The sequence below is a fragment of the Pseudorasbora parva genome, chromosome 16, assembly GCF_024679245.1.
Source record: "Pseudorasbora parva isolate DD20220531a chromosome 16, ASM2467924v1, whole genome shotgun sequence".
Lineage (NCBI taxonomy): Eukaryota > Metazoa > Chordata > Actinopteri > Cypriniformes > Gobionidae > Pseudorasbora > Pseudorasbora parva.
Window position 1 is genome coordinate 16,661,933 of NC_090187.1, and position 19,886 is coordinate 16,681,818.

The following is a 19,886-nucleotide window of genomic DNA, read 5'->3' on the forward strand; positions in this document are numbered from 1 at the left end:
ACATTTGGAACAGCAAGCATTCTGCTCTCAAGCAGAAAGCATGGAATGCACAGACCAGATGCCAATGTTTTTGGCTCATTAATTTTACACTCAAAGTAGATTGTTCTCTGAAAATGATCCCCAATTAATCGGTCAGTTCCGACGTAGGCTGAAAGTGACTGACAGAAAGTGAACTCCCATCTGCATTTCTGCAGTTTCCCCTATTAAATCTAGTCATGCAGCAGCCACTCACTCAGGCTGAGAGGGGCGAGTATTTAGTTTATTCGCTTGTTCCCTGTTTTTTTTTAACCTTGGTTATTAATTTGTTCATTAATTAGTCACACCTGTCCCTTATTGTGTTTATATGTGTAATGCAGGAGAGTATGTATTTTTTATTTATAGCCCTCTGTCCCAGTGAATGGTGGTCCTTTATTCTGGTTGTTTTTGACTTTTTGGATCCTGTTATGCCTGCATTCCTGTGCTTTAGAGTATGGCTATATTGTACTGTTGAAAAAAGAAAATCTCTTGTCACCTTATATCCACCAAACCCTGAAACAAAGACACTGGTCTTGTAGTGTTGTTCAACATCATTCAAGACAGGCCTGTGATATAATGTTCTAATTATTAATGAACTATTAACAATCCAGAGGCTCCTAATATGAAACACTGATTAAGCAGTGTACTGCTCTGTGTTTTTGTCTATGGTCTGAGTTAAGTTTTATTATCGAAAATGTTTGATTATTATTTAGAAATAATATACCAAGCAATACGACATCAGTAAAGCATCAGTAAAGCAATATTTTCCTATGGTGACATAATAGCTTGTGAGCAATGGTTGATTTGCATATTATATTTATACCCGGATCATCTCTTCACAAGTCGTATTACACACATTTGTTTTAAATATTAATATGACTCATTGGTATGGTAATTAATATTATAGTAATTTAATTTATATTACAAAAAAAATACAAAGTAATAGAGTGAGAAATAGTCAATGTCTAAAAGTATAATGGTGCATATCTGTCTATTAAAGCTCCTACAAGCTCTACATTCAAATGCAGAAACACCAATGTAAGAAAATGTTACAGTCAGCATGTGTAATTACTTGTTGTCACCTTTTCTTCCCATTATAGCTTTTTTAGTGTTTCTCTCTGGGTGTAATATGATAATGTAGCACTTTGGAGCAAATATAGCCACCAGTAATCCAAAACTTGAAGCTAAAATGGCAAATATCTCCACAGCCACTGCATATTTCCCTGGTGAGCTCACATATGCTGGAACAAATGCAATCCACACAGCACAGAAGATTAACATACTGAAGGTAATAAATTTAGCTTCATTAAAATTATCTGGGAGATTCCTTGCTAGAAAAGCTAACAGAAAGCTTACTGCTGCCAGGAGTCCAATGTAACCCAGCAGAATGGCAAACCCAGTCACTGAGCCAATGGCACATTCATATACTATTTTTGACCTGATATACAGGATATTTTTATAGGGTGTTGGAGAGGCAGTTGATAGCCAGACTGCACATATCACAACTTGGACTGCAGTGAGGACTACAACAGTCCCTCTTTGTTGAGCTGCTCCAAACCATTTCATAGCACTTTTACCCTCTGGTCGAGATGACTTGAACACCGCTATTACCACCATAGTCTTGACCAGGATGCTGGAGACGCACAGGACAAAACTAATACCAAACATGGCATGTCTTAATTGACACGTCCACAACTGTGGCCGGCCAATGAACAGAAGCACACACAGGAAACACAGTTTGAGTGACAACAGCAGCAGGAAACTGAGCTCTGAATTGTTGGCACGTACTACAGGAGTGTTACGATGATGAGCAAAGATGACCATCACAAGAGCACAGAAGCAGGTGCCAAGCAGGGAAGCAGTAGTCAGAGATATGCCGAGAGGATCCTCATAGGATAGAAACTCCACTGCTTTGAGGATACAGTTATTCTTTTCTGGACTGGACCAGAATTCATTTGGACACACTGTGCATTCAGTTGAGTCTGTGAGAAATGTATATAGAAAAAATAATTGTGTAACTTTTGTTTTTGAATTTGGAAGAATTCTGTTCAAAACATACATATTTATAATTTGAAATTTTAATGTAGCGTATCACCTGATATATTGGAAATCTCTCCATCTGCACATGGCAGGCAGTCAAAACAGCAGACAGGAAGGCCCTTCCTTGTTGCTCGTCTGGTTCCTGGGGGGCAGCTCTCACTGCACACAGATCTTGGAGGCTGAAAGAGACATCTGTTATCACTCATTTTGTTGGTTTGTATGTTTGTGACTATCTCAGTTGCAAAATAAAAAGCTTGGCTTTTTCATTTATTTGTTCTAATTTCAGCTAAGCTAAGCTAAGTCTCAGCTTTATAGAGTGTTAAGAAAAACTTCTGCAAAAAAATAAAATAAAAAGGATGGCATTAAGTTGAAATGTTAGTTACTTGTTTAGTCTCAAAGTTCCAGTAAATTGCATCTTCCTCCAGTGTGAGCACCTTCCCTGTTTGTGCCCCTTCATTTACCACACCAACTGTGCGAACAACAATAGACCCATCAGAACTTGGGTGCCAGTTCATCACATCATAGATGGCCAAAGCATCTCCATTTTCATCAAATGACACATGATCCCCAAAGCCTGTGGTGAAGTTCACTTTCTGTAAGTAGTGAACCATCTGCACAGATTATAAAACAATATTACTTATGCTATATATTACTGTCTCTTCTCATTAAGTATTATGTAATTTGTAGCACAGTAAGCTGTGGGCCCTATTCATGTAGATTTTACCTGCCACGGCTGTAAGTTGGTAATGTCAGCACAGCTGTTCTCACTGAATGGTCCTCTCCCCTTCTCACACTGAATCATGTCATGAAGAGCATGTGCTAGAGCATAAACTGCCTTATACACATTATATGATGCCCTCAGCTCTGATACATCATTATATTCATTAACTGTGCTGTTCAGATCTTCTTGGGCTGTACATATTTTTTCTCCATCTTTGCTTTCATTCTCAAATTTGCACCCAAACATGTTCTCCCAGAATATTTTCACCAAATTATTTCTTGGATCACTGTCAGGATGAAGGTGTAAAAGAAATTCACGAAGTCCCTTGATCTCTCCTCGACGGATGGCGATGCCCAGTGTGCCTCCAACGAGGGGTACAAAACGTGAAAGGTGGAGCACAGGTGAGATGCTCCAAGCCTCACTTGCAATCCACTGCCTGCCTGTCACATTTTGCAGTAACAACTCATCCATCAGGGGTAACAGATCAGTTGAGAATATCACCACTACTCTGGCTGAAGAGGCCTTAATCACTGCCACTATGCGCTTAATGTCCCTGCGATTATCATAGGCAGGGACGTGCACAGGATTTTTGAGGGGCAGTTGCTCTGACCTAAAAAAGGGCACCCCCCCCCACCACCACCACCATCTGTCCACTTACATATTATTGTTATTGCCATTATCATTATTATTTCAATGCCCCCTAGTGGTATTTATGTTCTGCTCAGGAAAAATATAATAGGTGGGGCTATTTTTTTGCAGGGGGGTCTGGGGGTTTCTCCCCCAAGATTTTTTTTTATTTCGTAGATGTGATTTCCTGTATTATGGTGCGTTTGAGGCCATTTCCCTTGCCTATACCAATAAAGAACTCAAACCAGTCAATATCAATAGTCTAATAAAAAAAGACAATATTAATTTAACTGCCATCAACAGTTTATGATCGTCCGTTTGTTATACCTTTCCGACAACGTTAAGTCTCACCCGACAACCGCGACAATCTCCTTCTAGTGCCGCTCATGCAGGCTCAGCCAGGGCGGTCAGAAGGATTTTGGGGGCCCCAAGCAAAATGGACATGGCTAACCTTCTATAGATAAACGGGTAATGATTAAAAAAAAAAGAAACCATTTTTAAAACATCTATAAACATTACAGATAGACAGACCAAATATTCCTAACACTTTGTTAAGGGTTACTAGTTGGTTTGCAAACTGTCTATAAACATTATCTGGATGGTTAGGCTATTATAAAGTTGCAACAGATGACTAATACCTTGTTAAATATTTAATAAACAGTAACAGTAAAACATGTGGGTTGTCCTGATACTGTACTTCAAAATGCAACAGTGTAAAAATTTCCACACAGAATAAAGTAACTGTTCAAGATCCATTGGTAACTTATAAAAATAATATCATATTTACATAAACTGTTTAGTATATCCCGACACTAGCACATTAAGATAAGATATGAAAAAAAATCATGTTCCTCTGCCTCTTTCTGGTTAAATAATGTTTATAATAATAATTAATGCTATATTAACTATTCCAGGTTATTTATGCATAGTATAAAAATAGTTAGTAGCCTATAGCATGCTATGCCACTTTCATCAAAACCTATTACAAAGCTAAAGCAATTTTAGGTCATTAAAAACGATAAACAGTTATTCTGGAACAGATCTGCGTCTTCCTTATCCCGTTAAAAAACATATTACAATGTAACCATATTCCGTCCGTTTGGAAAAAAAGTTGCACTTACTGTTCGTTACAAGCAGCATTTGCCAGGCAGGTAACGTAAGCTAACATAAACATATTTTTGCTAGCCTACCTGCTGCAAAATTACACCATTTTTGTACAAATAGAGTTATTTTATATAGTGTAATTTATCACTTACCACTATCTTGTTTTTAATCTTTTTTCTTTTCTGGATTCCTAAAGCATAATTCCACTTCATGAGGAGGTTTTGTATTTGCCGGCAGCAGAGATCGCGTGGTTGGGTGGCTGCTGTCAGCGACGACTGAGAGGGCCCCCTTGAGGGGGATTCCGATAACAGTGTCATTGCACTTTACTGCATTGACTATCAAAGGGGCGCTCAAGCAGTTTGTCGTTGCATTTTATTCTTAACCTGTCGCTGTCTTGAGGCCCCAGGCCAGCTCGGGGCCCCAAGCAATTGCTTGACTTTCACTTTCGGACGGGTACCCGAATATGGAAGTGAATGAGGCTTTGCGATTTTTTTATTTTATTTATTTATTTATTTATTTATTTATTTTTTGTATCTAGGCCTACGTGAAATTCTGCATCCATTGTACGATTTTTTTATTTTATTTTTTTCCACCTCGGAAGGGCAACGTGAGTCGAGAAGGGCATATGGGCAGTTGCCCGGGCAACCTGAGCAACCCCCCTGTGCACGTCCCTGATCATAGGGCATTATTTCAGAAAAAGCCACACAACCTCCAAACTGCTGCATTTCCTGGTGAAAGGACTGAGCAGCATAGATGCCATAGTCATCGTCACTATAGAGAACACCAACCCATGTCCATCCAAAATATTTTAAGATCTGAACCATAGCCCGCACCTGGAAAGCATCACTAGGGATTGTTCTGAAGAAAGAAGGGTACTTTTTCCTGTCACTCAAACAGGAGCAGGTGGCATAGTAGCTAATCTAATTAGGAAAGACAGAAATACAGCAGAAAGGTTAGGATGGGTAGTAGAGAAAAAAAGAATTTCATTATTATGTTATTAATTTTGTATTAATATCATATCTTACCATAGGAACACGAAACAGACCCAATACACTAGAAACTGCAATAGAGTGAGTTGACCCAGGATCCCCAACAATAGCAATTACTGGTGGTGGGCCAGTGCAATTGAGGTTTGAAAATATCTCGTCTGTCCCACTAATAAGAATTGTAGCAGCCCTGAAGGCTACTACAAGCTTCAAACAGTTGTCATAAAGATAGTAACCAAGAGTGATGTTAGGCAGCAGTTTTGGATTCTTGTTGATCTCATCTATAGCGAAAACCATGGTCTGTGCCTGCTGGAAACTTGACATATAAAATCTAGAAATATATATATATATACATATTCAGTGACAATGTACATTTATATAAAAAAATAAATCATTGGGTTTACATAAAATATTAAATAATCTGCATTTATCTGTAAAGTAATTACAGTTTTATTTTAACACTATACACATTATATTAGGTAACTGATTTCAGTATGTAATGAATATCGCATGCAATCAAATAAAAAATATAAATATGCAAAATAATTTTCTTTTTTTTCTGTTATTGTCAGACTTTTGTCTAAAATCTCATTTTGGTCTTTCACACTCTTCAGTCTGCAAACGACTTTCGCTCCGAAGTGAATGACAACAGTGCGTGGCGATCGCTTCCGATTTATACTCGCGCAGCGGGGCGGGGTGCGATATGCAAAGCACGCACGCCAATGTTCATTGGCCCATTTTATATATCTCTATATCTCTATATTTTCTATATCTATATCTTCTATATGTCTATATCTTCAATTTGTTGGTCTTTCCGACGTACGTCGAAGTGACCGACTGAAAGGGAACTGATGTTATCAGCTCATTTCAATTCATCATATAGTGTCAATGTTGACAGATCAGTATTATAGTTTATAAATAAATTATGAAAAACTTACATCAACATTTTTGTGTCTCCAACTGAGCAAGCTGAGTCAAAGATGCACGTATCCGGCCCAGCAGGCAGAAGTGGTCATTGCAAGCCGACATTTAGAATGGGTACTTCGTGCTACTGACCACTGGGGGCGAGTACACTGGAAGACACACAGAGGCTCTACACAGAGGCTATAGAATCTAGCAAACATGTTAGGTGTCGCCACCTCTACACATATCCGTTAGCAAGGCACCTTGAGCCAGTGTTCAGGAGGAAGATACACTTCTAGTCCACAGAAGTCTTCTTCTAGTCTTTGATGTATGCAATGATTGCACTGCTGTCCGTACAGACCAGTATTTGCTTTCAACAAAGTTGCCCCTTGAGGCTGCCTAGCGTAATACTACCTGCTAGCAACTCGAGGCAGTGATGTGTCAATGCAATTGAGGTCCCATCCACAGACCCGAGACTGCATGCCTGTTGTACGTGGCCCCTCAGCCGGTGGACGAGGCATCTGTGAACACCAAAGCATGCTTGGACACTTGTTCTAGGGGAAGTCATGCCCATAGAAACGAATGGTCTGACCACAGGTGGAAGGTTTGGCCACAGTACAGAATAACAGGAACACGGTATGTGATGCTCTGCCAAGCCCATCCTGGGACTCGGCTGTGAAGCCAGTGTTAAAGCCTCATATGGAGCAATGTGAGTAGCATTATTGTGACCACCGATGCAATATGCCCCAGGAGCCTCTGAATGCCATTTCAGGGGCATTGCCGTCCTGCCATTGAACAAATTCAAGGAGTTAAACACTGACTGAACATACTCCTCCCTGAGGCGCAGTCTGGTTGACCAAATCCAACAACCATACTGAGATAAGACATGCTGCTCTTGTCCCAGTTGACCGGAAGTCCCAACAGACTGAGGGGACTTAGCACCATGTCCCTGTGGTCATATATATGATCCAGTATGAGCCAGTCGTCGAGATAGTTGAGAATGCAAATGTCGCGTTCTCTGAACAAAACAATGGCTGCCTCCACAACCTTTGTAAAAATGCAAGGCGACAGGGACAGCCTGAAGCGAGGACTTTGTACTGATATGCCCGCCGGGCAGGACCAAAAAAAAGGGGCACCAATGGGACCGCAGACGTACGTGGGGTGGGGCAGCAACACAGGTACCCAACCTCTGGAGGCCCGAAGGGGGCCTGTAGTACGGTCTAATACCCCTTTTCCACCAATGCAGTGCTGGTGCTAGTTCGGAGCCAGAGCCTAGTTTCAAATCGGTTATTTGTGTTTCCACACCCAAAGCACCAGCTCCAAGCCAGGAAAAGTGGTTCTTAAGTAGCACCAAAACATTGCTGGGCTAGAAGTAAGAACCGATTACATCAGGCGCTGGGGGCGGAGTCAGCAAGATGAACACAAACTTGAGATCCACCATTTTTTAAATAGCAGCTAATGGCGCTAATAGCTGCTGCTCGTTTGTAATCACGTCTATACTTACAACGAACTGCATTAATGCGCTGGATTCTCTGTGTTTTGATGCCAATGATTTACGATGTTGTAAAGCCATGTAAATCAATCTTAACGCAACGTTCACCATTGTTGATGGAAGGCATGTTTGAGATGCATCGGCGCTGTGCAGCCCGATCACCGTATGACATCAAATGGACTGCATTTATATAAATGGACTGCATTTATATAGCGCTTTTATCCAAAGCGCTTTACACTTTTTGCCTCACATTCACCCATTCATACACCGACGGCGATGTCAGCCATGTAAGGCGCCATCCAGCTCGTCGGGAGCAACTGGGGTTAGGTGTCTTGCTCATGGACACTTCGACACTTGGTCAGGTGGAACCGGGGATTGAACCACCAACCTTCTGGTTTGTAGACAACCTACATGAACCACTGAGCCACTGCCGCCCCATCAAAGTAAAAGCTAGAGCAAATGACTCCTTATGCTTTTGAATCACTCACGCAGTATATTTTGATATCATATGTAGATCGGTCTGCGCAGCGTCGATGCATCTAAAACATGCTTGGTGTGTTTGTTTTTCCCGCTGCCCTGCTAGCATTGCTGAGAAAGATGAGACGTATACAGTGACGTAAGACCTGGCTCTGTTGTGGTTCTTAGCATGTGGATAGCCACACGGTTCTTAGAAGGCTCGTCAGTCAAACCAACTACGAACTTGCACTAGCACTGGCTCTGAACTAGCACCTGGTTCATTCTGGTGGAAAAGGGGTATAAATGTGCTGTAGCAACACTTACCAGGTTCCAGGGCTACCTGACCTTGCGCTTTACACCGGTCTTGGCAGAGGCCTTGATGAGCTAGGCAACCCTCATGCGATCGCCCGCTGCCTAGGTGGAGGTTGCTGCTTAGGCTGAGCAGGGGGGCACCCGTAGGCAATGAACAGCTGGATGCGCTGTGGCCAACAGCTAGGTGGAGGCAGCAGCTGGTTGAGGGGAGATGCATATTACCCCGCCAAGAGGTAGTGGTCTTGGGACAAAGCTGCATTGCCACAGACCACTCCACTGGGGCAAGCTCCACGTACCCCTTAGCCACGCCACCATTGAGAGTAGTGAGGGTGGAGGCAGCACCAGACAGAAAAAATTCAGGCAGAAAAAGGTGCCATCTACAATCTGGTAACTGATGCACTTCCGGAAAGAAAGGCAATTGAGTATGCTGCCCAAAGATACCAATCGTCCAGTGAGTGTTCTAGACATGGTGGTGTGTTCCATTTGAGCCAGACACTGATGACGCACCGGGAAAGCATAGCCTTGAGCTCTGTCTCAGACTCGGGTAATGCTGCCACACCCGAAGGGGGCAACGCAGGCAAATCGTCATAACAAGAGCACATAAGCTCACCTTCCGATGCAGCAGTCAACATTCTATCCTCGAGCCTGAGCCCCAAAAGAAATGAATGGCCCCCCATGAAAAGGACCAGCATGCTATCTTGGAAGCACCACCGGCTATGATGTGGAGGAGTGTGGAGCCTGAGGAGGTTGGCTCGGTGGGGAAGCCCTCACTGTGATCCTCAGGTCACCATTAAGTCTATCAACCAAAGTAGGAGCCCTCTAAGTTCCAGAAGGGCCACTAGATTGGGGAATAGGCAATGGGTCTACACACCTTCTGAGGTATTCAAGTCTAGACCTTAACACCGTGATGGTCATGGTCCAGCAGTAGAAACATGGACCATCCACAAACGCTACCTCAGCATGCCGAATGCTCAAGCACGAGAGAGAGCAATTGTGACCATCAACCAGAAACAGAAAGTGTCCGCATCCAGAAATACACCGTTTGAATGTTTGAATGACATCTAAAAAAAGACCCAAGGCCAAACCTTTTAAGGTTTTTGTTTTTTTAGAAAAAACAAACAAACACTCTTATTGGTGCTGAAGCACACAGGGATTTGTAAGAGATTTTCTGAGCTGTGAAAATAGCTGTTGATATCACACGTGACTGTCACTGCTCATGCTGTTTCACCTGCACCAGATCAATGAGCGTCCTCCCTAAGAGCAGATTCATTCATCAGAAATACCTCTGTTGAGACAATCACAGTTGGAACAGCAATCATTCTGCTCTAAATCAGAAAGCATTCGAATGCACAGACCAGATGCCAATGTTTTTGGCTCATTAATTTTACACTCAAAGTAGATTGTTCTCTGAAAATGATCCCCAATTAATCGGTCAGTTCCGACGTAGGCTGAAAGTGACTGACAGAAAGTGAACTCCCATCTTCATTTCTGCAGTTTCCCCTATTAAATCTAGTCATGCAGCAGCCACTCACTCAGGCTGAGAGGGGCGAGTATTCAGTTGATTCGCTTGTATCCTGTTTTTTTTTTTACCTTGGTTATTAATTTGTTCATTAATTAGTCACACCTGTTCCTTATTGTGTTTATATGTGTAATGCAGGAGAGTATGTATTTTTATTTATAGCCCTCTGTCCCAGTGAATGGTGGTCCTTTCTTCTTGTTGTTTTCGACTTTTTGGATCCTGTTATGCCTGCATTCCTGTGCTTTAGAGTATGGCTATATTGTACTGTTGAAAAAAGAAAATCTCTTGTCACCTTATATCCACCAAACCCTGAAACAAAGACACTGGTCTTGTAGTGTTGTTCAACATCATTCAAGACAGGCCTGTGATATAATGTTCTAATTATTAATGAACTATTAACAATCCAGAGGCTGCTAATATGAAACACTGATTAAGCAGTGTACTGCTCTGTGTTTTTGTCTATGGTCTGAGTTTAGTTTTATTATCGAAAATGTTTGATTATTATTTAGAAATAATATACCAGTAAAGCAATACGACATCAGTAAAGCATCAGTAAAGCAATATTTTCCTATGGTGACATAATAGCTTGTGAGCAATGGTTGATTTGCATATTATATTTATACCCGGATCATCTCTTCACAAGTCATATTACACACATTTGTTTTAAATATTAATATGACTCATTGGTATGGTAATTAATATTATAGTAATTTAATTTATATTACAAAAAAAATACAAAGTAATAGAGTGAGAAATAGTCAATGTCTAAAAGTCTAATGGTGCATATCTGTCTATTAAAGCTCCTACAAGCTGTACATTCAATTGCAGAAACACCAATGTAAGAAAATGTTACAGTCAGCATGTGTAATTACTTGTTTTCACCTTTTCTTCCCATTATAGCTTTTTTAGTGTTTCTCTCTGGGTGTAATATGATAATGTAGCACTTTGGAGCAAATATAGCCACCAGTAATCCAAAACTTGAAGCTAAAATGGCAAATATCTCCACAGCCACTGCATATTTCCCTGGTGAGCTCACATATGCTGGAACAAATGCAATCCACACAGCACAGAAGATTAACATACTGAAGGTAATAAATTTAGCTTCATTAAAATTATCTGGGAGATTCCTTGCTAGAAAAGCTAACAGAAAGCTTACTGCTGCCAGGAGTCCAATGTAACCCAGCAGAATGGCAAACCCAGTCACTGAGCCAATGGCACATTCATATACTATTTTTGACCTGATATACAGGATATTTTTATAGGGAGTTGGAGAGGCAGTTGATAGCCAGACTGCACATATCACAACTTGGACTGCAGTGAGGATTACAACAGTCCCTCTTTGTTGAGCTGCTCCAAACCATTTCATAGCACTTTTACCCTCTGGTCGAGATGACTTGAACACCGCTATTACCACCATAGTCTTGACCAGGATGCTGGAGACGCACAGGACAAAACTAATACCAAACATGGCATGTCTTAATTGACACGTCCACAACTGTGGCCGGCCAATGAACAGAAGCACACACAGGAAACACAGTTTGAGTGACAACAGCAGCAGGAAACTGAGCTCTGAATTGTTGGCACGTACTACAGGAGTGTTACGATGATGAGCAAAGATGACCATCACAAGAGCACAGAAGCAGGTGCCAAGCAGGGAAGCAGTAGTCAGAGATATGCCGAGAGGATCCTCATAGGATAGAAACTCCACTGCTTTGAGGATACAGTTATTCTTTTCTGGACTGGACCAGAATTCATTTGGACACACTGTGCATTCAGTTGAGTCTGTGAGAAATGTATATAGAAAAAATAATTGTGTAACTTTTGTTTTTGAATTTGGAAGAATTCTGTTCAAAACATACATATTTATAATTTGAAATTTTAATGTAGCGTATCACCTGATATATTGGAAATCTCTCCATCTGCACATGGCAGGCAGTCAAAACAGCAGACAGGAAGGCCCTTCCTTGTTGCTCGTCTGGTTCCTGGGGGGCAGCTCTCACTGCACACAGATCTTGGAGGCTGAAAGAGACATCTGTTATCACTCATTTTGTTGGTTTGTATGTTTGTGACTATCACAGTTGCAAAATAAAAAGCTTGGCTTTTTCATTTATTTGTTCTAATTTCAGCTAAGCTAAGCTAAGTCTCAGCTTTATAGAGTGTTAAGAAAAACTTCTGCAAAAAAATAAAATAAAAAGGATGGCATTAAGTTGAAATGTTAGTTACTTGTTTAGTCTCAAAGTTCCAGTAAATTGCATCTTCCTCCAGTGTGAGCACCTTCCCTGTTTGTGCCCCTTCATTTACCACACCAACTGTGCGAACAACAATAGACCCATCAGAACTTGGGTGCCAGTTCATCACATCATAGATGGCCAAAGCATCTCCATTTTCATCAAATGACACATGATCCCCAAAGCCTGTGGTGAAGTTCACTTTCTGTAAGTAGTGAACCATCTGCACAGATTATAAAACAATATTACTTATGCTATATATTACTGTCTCTTCTCATTAAGTATTATGTAATTTGTAGCACAGTAAGCTGTGGGCCCTATTCATGTAGATTTTACCTGCCACGGCTGTAAGTTGGTAATGTCAGCACAGCTGTTCTCACTGAATGGTCCTCTCCCCTTCTCACACTGAATCATGTCATGAAGAGCATGTGCTAGAGCATAAACTGCCTTATACACATTATATGATGCCCTCAGCTCTGATACATCATTATATTCATTAACTGTGCTGTTCAGATCTTCTTGGGCTGTACATATTTTTTCTCCATCTTTGCTTTCATTCTCAAATTTGCACCCAAACATGTTCTCCCAGAATATTTTCACCAAATTATTTCTTGGATCACTGTCAGGATGAAGGTGTAAAAGAAATTCACGAAGTCCCTTGATCTCTCCTCGACGGATGGCGATGCCCAGTGTGCCTCCAACGAGGGGTACAAAACGTGAAAGGTGGAGCACAGGTGAGATGCTCCAAGCCTCACTTGCAATCCACTGCCTGCCTGTCACATTTTGCAGTAACAACTCATCCATCAGGGGTAACAGATCAGTTGAGAATATCACCACTACTCTGGCTGAAGAGGCCTTAATCACTGCCACTATGCGCTTAATGTCCCTGCGATTATCATAGGGCATTATTTCAGAAAAAGCCACACAACCTCCAAACTGCTGCATTTCCTGGTGAAAGGACTGAGCAGCATAGATGCCATAGTCATCGTCACTATAGAGAACACCAACCCATGTCCATCCAAAATATTTTAAGATCTGAACCATAGCCCGCACCTGGAAAGCATCACTAGGGATTGTTCTGAAGAAAGAAGGGTACTTTTTCCTGTCACTCAAACAGGAGCAGGTGGCATAGTAGCTAATCTAATTAGGAAAGACAGAAATGCAGCAGAAAGGTTAGGATGGGTAGAAGAGAAAAAAAGAATTTCATTATTATGTTATTAATTTTGTATTAATATCATATCTTACCATAGGAACACGAAACAGACCCAATACACTAGAAACTGCAATAGAGTGAGTTGACCCAGGATCCCCAACAATAGCAATTACTGGTGGTGGGCCAGTGCAATTGATGTTTGAAAATATCTCGTCTGTCCCACTAATAAGAATTGTAGCAGCCCTGAAGGCTACTACAAGCTTCAAACAGTTGTCATAAAGATGGTAACCAAGAGTGATGTTAGGCAGCAGTTTTGGATTCTTGTTGATCTCATCTATAGCGAAAACCATGGTCTGTGCCTGCTGGAAACTTGACATATAAAATCTAGAAATATATATATATACATATTCAGTGACAATGTACATTTATATAAAAAAATAAATCATTGGGTTTACATAAAATATTAAATAATCTGCATTTATCTGTAAAGTAATTACAGTTTTATTTTAACACTATACACATTATAATAGGTAACTGATTTCAGTATGTAATGAATATTGCATGCAATCAAATAAAAAATATAAATATGCAAAATAATTTTCTTTTTTTCTGTTATTGTCAGACTTTTGTCTAAAATCTAATTTTGGTCTTTCACACTCTTCAGTCTGCATAATTTATCATCCTTTGCTTTCCACACTCACTCCTCACACTTGGGTTGTTCTGGCTTCATTCTGAAACTCAGTTCTGGGAAGACTTTGAGGTGCTGGACCTCAAACAAGCCTCCAATGATAAAGTTTCCATTCTGGTACATCCCGTTCAACTTGAAGTATCCCTGGTTTTGACAGGAGTCTGAGTTGAAAGCAGCCGGGATTAATGTAAAGGACAGATACAGGCAGATGTGTAGAGAAATCAGCATCTCTCTTCCTTATTACCTGCATGAGCCACATCACCCTATATGCTCGCTATTTTATTATGAGGACTGTGAACCATTATTTTTTTCTGTATAACCTTCCTGGGAATTAATACGTCATTGTGGGTTCAATTATAATTATGTTTGTGAAATATAATTGATGAATCCCAATGCTGAATGGAAATTCTTTTGTATTTTGGTCTAACATTTTGACACACACACACACACACACACACACACACACACCCTCTCTCTCTCTCGCTATCCCCTTACAATAAACCTACCCATCACAAAATACTTTATGCATTTTTACATAAAAAAAAAAACTGATAAAAAAAAACACTTTGGATGATTTATAAGGACAAAAAATATCTCCACTAGGATTTCGGATTGTAATATAGTTCTTTGTTATGGGCAGAAGGAACCGGCAAACATTCAACAACTTTAATAAATTAATAAACTGAAAGTAATGCGGGCAACCCCTAATGGGCGGCTGCCACGCACGCACACACATAATAATACAACACAAAGTCCAGGCCTGGTCCTCTCTTGTCCTTCACTGTCATCGCTCTTTCTTTTATGCTTCCGAGCTTCTCCATGAGAAGATTCGAGACCGGTGTGACACGCAGGTGATGGTTATCTGCTTTCACGCCACCGGCCTCACTCAACTCTCTCATGGCTCTCGCCCGCCCTGGTTGTCACATGGATATTGGCATCTTTGTGGGGGCATTTTGTCCCTATAATATAGGGTTTACTAGGACACACACACAATTATGGACATGTCCTCTAAAATAGTACAATACAATGCACGATTCAAGTATATCGGGACCTTTTACAGTACAAACATCAGAAATGTGTAGACTATAAAAATCCATTCAGGCCCCTATTAAAATTTTTCTAGTGACTAATCACATCTAAATTTTTCAGTTGGCCATATTGAATTTCTGTGAATTGATGCAGTTAATTTACAGAAATTCAATTTGGCCAACTAAACAATTTAGATGTGATCAGCCACTAGACAATTTTCAATTGGGGCCTGAATTTTTTTTTTCAGTGTACATCATTTATACCATTATAATGTGTTTAACTATGATGGCTGTTAAGAAACTGCATTTGCATATATATATATATATATATATATATATATATATATATGTAAAACATTTCAAATTCTCAAAAAGATGAATTGGGTTAATTGATATTGGGCTTAAAGGCTTGAGCTGGTGTGAGTCAGCCAGTGGTTCTGTAGCTTCTGTGTCATCTGGTAGACAGTATGTTACAGAGCATATAATGTAGGTGGCAGTCATGTATTAGACACCATTTTGTACTTGTTGTGGTTATCATAAGAGCTTTGAGTACTCCCTATTCCCATCAGATTCTTTCATCAGTGCTAATGTAACAAAAAGAGCTAAAAACAAATTCGCTAACAACACACAGTGGAATAACAAAAAAGTATTATTATTAATGTATTCAAATGCATTATTAATTAATGTATTAATAATAAATAAGTGTCGCCCTTGTCAATATTTGCATGTGTATGATATTTGTGAATAACATCATTCAGATTTAAAACAGATAACCCCCCTCAAAAACAAAAAAACAAAACATCTAAAATTCAAACACTGCCAAAATAACCTAATAGAGACACATGCTACCTGTTAAACATACCAAAGGTTAGAATCTGATATAAATTCCTAAAATGTTTAATTAGTTTGTTCAAGCAGTTAATATTTCCTGTGGTCGGCATGTAAATCCCCCAAAATTACTTTTTGGTTGATCTTCCCATGATGGCTTTTTTAGTGTTTCTTTCTGGGTGTAAAATAATTATGTAGCACTTTGGGGCAAATATGGCCACCAGTAATCCAAAACTAGAAGCCAGGATGGCAAAAATCTCCACAGCAACTGCATATTTTCCTGGTGAGCTGACATATGCTGGAACAAATGCAATCCACACAGCACAGAATATTAACATGCTAAAAGTGATAAACTTTGCTTCATTAAAATTATCTGGAAGTTTCCTTGCCATAAAGGCTAACAGGATGCTTACTGCTGCCAACAGTCCTATGTATCCCAGCAACATAGAAAAACCAGCCACTGAGCCAACAGCACATTCATATACTATTTTAGAGCGGATATATTGACTGTTTTTATGAGGTTTTGGGGATGCAGTGGATAACCAAACTGTACATATTGCTACCTGTGTAGAAATTAGTGCCAAAACTGTCCCTCTTTGCTGTGCTGAACCAAACCACTTTATAGCAGATTTGCCCTCTGGCCGAGATGACTTGAACACAGCTATTACCACCATAGTCTTGACCAGAATACTGGAGAGACACAGAACAAAGCTAATGCCAAACACAGCATGTCTTAACTGACACGTCCACAACTGTGGCTGGCCAATGAAGAGTAGCGCACAGAGGAAACACATTTTAAGTGATAACAGCAACAGGAAGCTGAGCTCTGAATTGTTGGCCCGTACTATGGGAGTATTATAGTGATGAGCAAAGATTACCATCACAACAGCACATAAACTAGTGCCTAAAAGGGAGGCAGTGGTCAGAGAAATTCCCAGCGGATCTTCATAAGATAAAAATTCCACTTCTTTGGGAATACAATTGTCATTTTCTGGACTCGACCAAAACTCATCTGGACACATGAAACATTCAGGTGAATCTAAGAAAGAAAGAAAGAAAGAAAGAAAGAAAGAAAGAAAGAAAGAAAGAAAGAGAATAACAGCACAGTTTAACATTAGGGAAAATTACCTAATAATTAAGTTTACATACTTATTACATATTTCCTTTGAAGACATGAATATTCTCACCTGTTTTATTAGAAATCTCTCCATCTCTGCATGGCAGGCAGTCAAAACAGCAGACAGGAAGGCCCTTCTTTCTGGCTCGTCTGGTTCCTGGGGGGCAGCTCTCACTGCACACTGACCGTGGGGGCTGCAGGGGTATCATCAATATTTAAATGTATGGGCATTTGCATGTGTGAATATTTTTTTTACAAATACCTGTATATTTGTCAGTGTATAATGCTGACCCAGTAATCCAGCTTAAAAAGCACTAATTTATTGTTACTCTTCAGCCAATGAAATGTTACTGATTTTTGTCAAACATTCAGACATTTTTATCAAGAATTAAAGTAACATGCTAATTGCCTTTTTTGTCTCAAAGTTCCAATATAATGCATCGTCATCCAGTGTGAGCACCTTCCCTGTTGCTGCCCCTTCATTTACCACACCAACCGTGCGGACAACTATCGACCCGTCAGACCTTGGGTGCCAGTTCATCACATCATAGACGGCCAAAGCATCTCCATTCTCATTAAAATACACATTATCCCCAAAGCCTGTAGTGAAGTTCACTTTTTGTAGGTAGTGAGCAATCTGTACAGTTCGTAGACAGGACAAGTGTCATTTGAAATAAAAAGACACACAGTATGCACTATATATTTGAATCTTACCTGCCAAGGTATCAGGTTGGATATGTCAGCACAGCTGTTCTCACTGAATGGACCTCTCCCCTCCTCACACTGAATTAGGTCATGAAGAGCATGTGCTAGAGCATAAACTGCCTTATAGACATTATATGAGGCCCTCAGCTCTGATACATCAGTGAATGCTGTATCTGTGCTGCTCAGATCCTCTTGCCCTGAACATTTGTTTTCCCCTTGTTCTTGCTCTTCCCCTATATTTTTGCCTCCAACCTCAAACTTGCACCCAAACATGTTCTCCCAGAAGATTTTTATTGTACTGTTTTTTGGGTTATTGTCAGGACGGAGACCTTTCAGAAAGTAATGAAGTCCCTGAATCTGTCCACGACGGATGGCAATACCCAGCGTGCCCCCCAGTAGGGGCAAATATTGTGGAGTTTGTAGGACAGGTGTTGTTGTCCAAGCCTCACTTGCAATCCACTGCTTGCCTGTCACATTTTGTACCAACAACTCATCCATCAGAGATGACAGATCCGTTGAGAATGCTACAACTACCCTGGCTGTAGAGGTCTGAATAACCCCTACTATTCGTTGAATATCCCTACGGTTGTTATCATAAGGCAGAATCTCAGAGAAGGCCACACAACCCCCAAAGTGCTGCATTTCCTGCTGGAAGGACTGAGCAGCATGGATGCCGTAGTCATCATCACTGTAGAGGAGACCAACCCAGGTCCATCCAAAATGCCTCAAGATCTGGACCATAGCCCGCACCTGGAAGGCATCACTGGGGATTGTTCTGAAGAAAGAGGGGTACTTTTTCCTGTCACTCAAACAGGAGCAGGTGGCATAGTAGCTAACCTTATTCAAAGCAGGAGAAACAAAGACAAAAATCAGGCTTCTTAGGTAATTTTACACTGTGAATAAAATTCAGAAGAAGAAGCAAGGAAATTTAAAAAAAGTATATATAACATTTATTATTATTATTATTACAAAACAAATATATATCTTACCAATGGAACTCGAAACAGTCCCAGGACACTGGAAATTGCTATAGATTGAGTTGAACCTGGATCCCCCACAATCCCAATCACTGGAGGAGGGCCAGTGCAGTTTAGGTTTGAAAAGGACTCCTCTGTCCCACTAGCCAGGGATATGGCAGCCCGGAATGCCACTCCAAGCCTTAAACAGTTGTCATAGATCTGATAACCAAGTGTGATGTTAGGCAGCAGGTTGTTATTATTATTAATCTCATTTATGGCAAAAACCATGGTCAGTGCCTGCTGGAAACTTGCCATATAGAATCTGGAAAAAGCATTACACAAAGTATAACTAAGTAGTCGACTGTATATTTAAAATAAGAGATACATACTAATAAAATATATATGTTAGTTTGATATACAATTAGATTTAGATGCATGTTTTTGTGCTCATCACTATTAGTTAATTAGAATGACTATCCAGAAGTCAAAAGGAACAGATAATTTAAACAAATATTGTGAGCAAAAGTTACAGTATCTATTATCATTATATTGTCATCATTTTCTTTAAATCTCATTTTACTTTTCTTTCACACTCTTTGTTCAGCATAGCTGTTTTCATCCTGCGCATTACAAACTCACTCCTCACACTGGGGCAGTTCCGGCTCAGTTCTGAAGCTAAGTTCTGTGAAGACTTTGAGATTCTGAACCTCAAACAGGCCTCCAATGATAAAGTCTCCATTCTGGTACATCCCGTTCAACTTGAAGCGTTTCTGGAGCTGACAGGAATCTGAGATGAAAGCAGTAGAAATATAGTAAAATGACAGATACAGGTAGATGTTTAGAGTGATCCACATCTCTCTCTTTCTTTCTTTATGGCCAACTCAGCTACTGAATTCATTGCATGACCCAGTGAAGTATTCTTTTAAAGTGAAGGAGGTGTCACTTGAGAAATGAGGACATCCTTCTGGGTAGCTCTACCTTGTCATTTACAAATCATGAGCAGAG

General features: G+C 40.3%; 3 protein-coding genes across 3 annotated transcripts; all 3 read right to left on the bottom strand.

Moving 5' to 3' along the window:
• Window positions 1-1,083: 1,083 nt before the first annotated feature.
• LOC137043195 (extracellular calcium-sensing receptor-like) lies at window positions 1,084-5,817 on the bottom strand. The gene is made up of 7 exons (XM_067419373.1): window positions 5,533-5,817; window positions 5,175-5,427; window positions 4,096-4,099; window positions 2,780-3,329; window positions 2,439-2,666; window positions 2,111-2,234; window positions 1,084-1,997 (listed from the first exon to the last, which is right to left on the bottom strand). The coding sequence occupies exons 1-7, from the start codon at window positions 5,815-5,817 to the stop codon at window positions 1,084-1,086; spliced, it is 2,358 nt and encodes a 785-aa protein (XP_067275474.1).
• A 5,226-nt stretch (window positions 5,818-11,043) lies between these two features.
• LOC137043295 (extracellular calcium-sensing receptor-like) lies at window positions 11,044-14,472 on the bottom strand. The gene is made up of 6 exons (XM_067419511.1): window positions 14,258-14,472; window positions 13,649-13,940; window positions 12,740-13,543; window positions 12,399-12,626; window positions 12,071-12,194; window positions 11,044-11,957 (listed from the first exon to the last, which is right to left on the bottom strand). Exons 1-6 carry the CDS (start codon window positions 14,470-14,472, stop codon window positions 11,044-11,046), a joined length of 2,577 nt encoding a protein of 858 aa, XP_067275612.1.
• Window positions 14,473-16,228: 1,756 nt separating this feature from the next.
• Window positions 16,229-19,735, bottom strand: LOC137043157 (extracellular calcium-sensing receptor-like). The gene is made up of 6 exons (XM_067419315.1): window positions 19,521-19,735; window positions 18,912-19,203; window positions 17,932-18,759; window positions 17,627-17,854; window positions 17,288-17,411; window positions 16,229-17,139 (listed from the first exon to the last, which is right to left on the bottom strand). The coding sequence occupies exons 1-6, from the start codon at window positions 19,733-19,735 to the stop codon at window positions 16,229-16,231; spliced, it is 2,598 nt and encodes an 865-aa protein (XP_067275416.1).
• Between the last annotated feature and the right edge of the window lie 151 nt (window positions 19,736-19,886).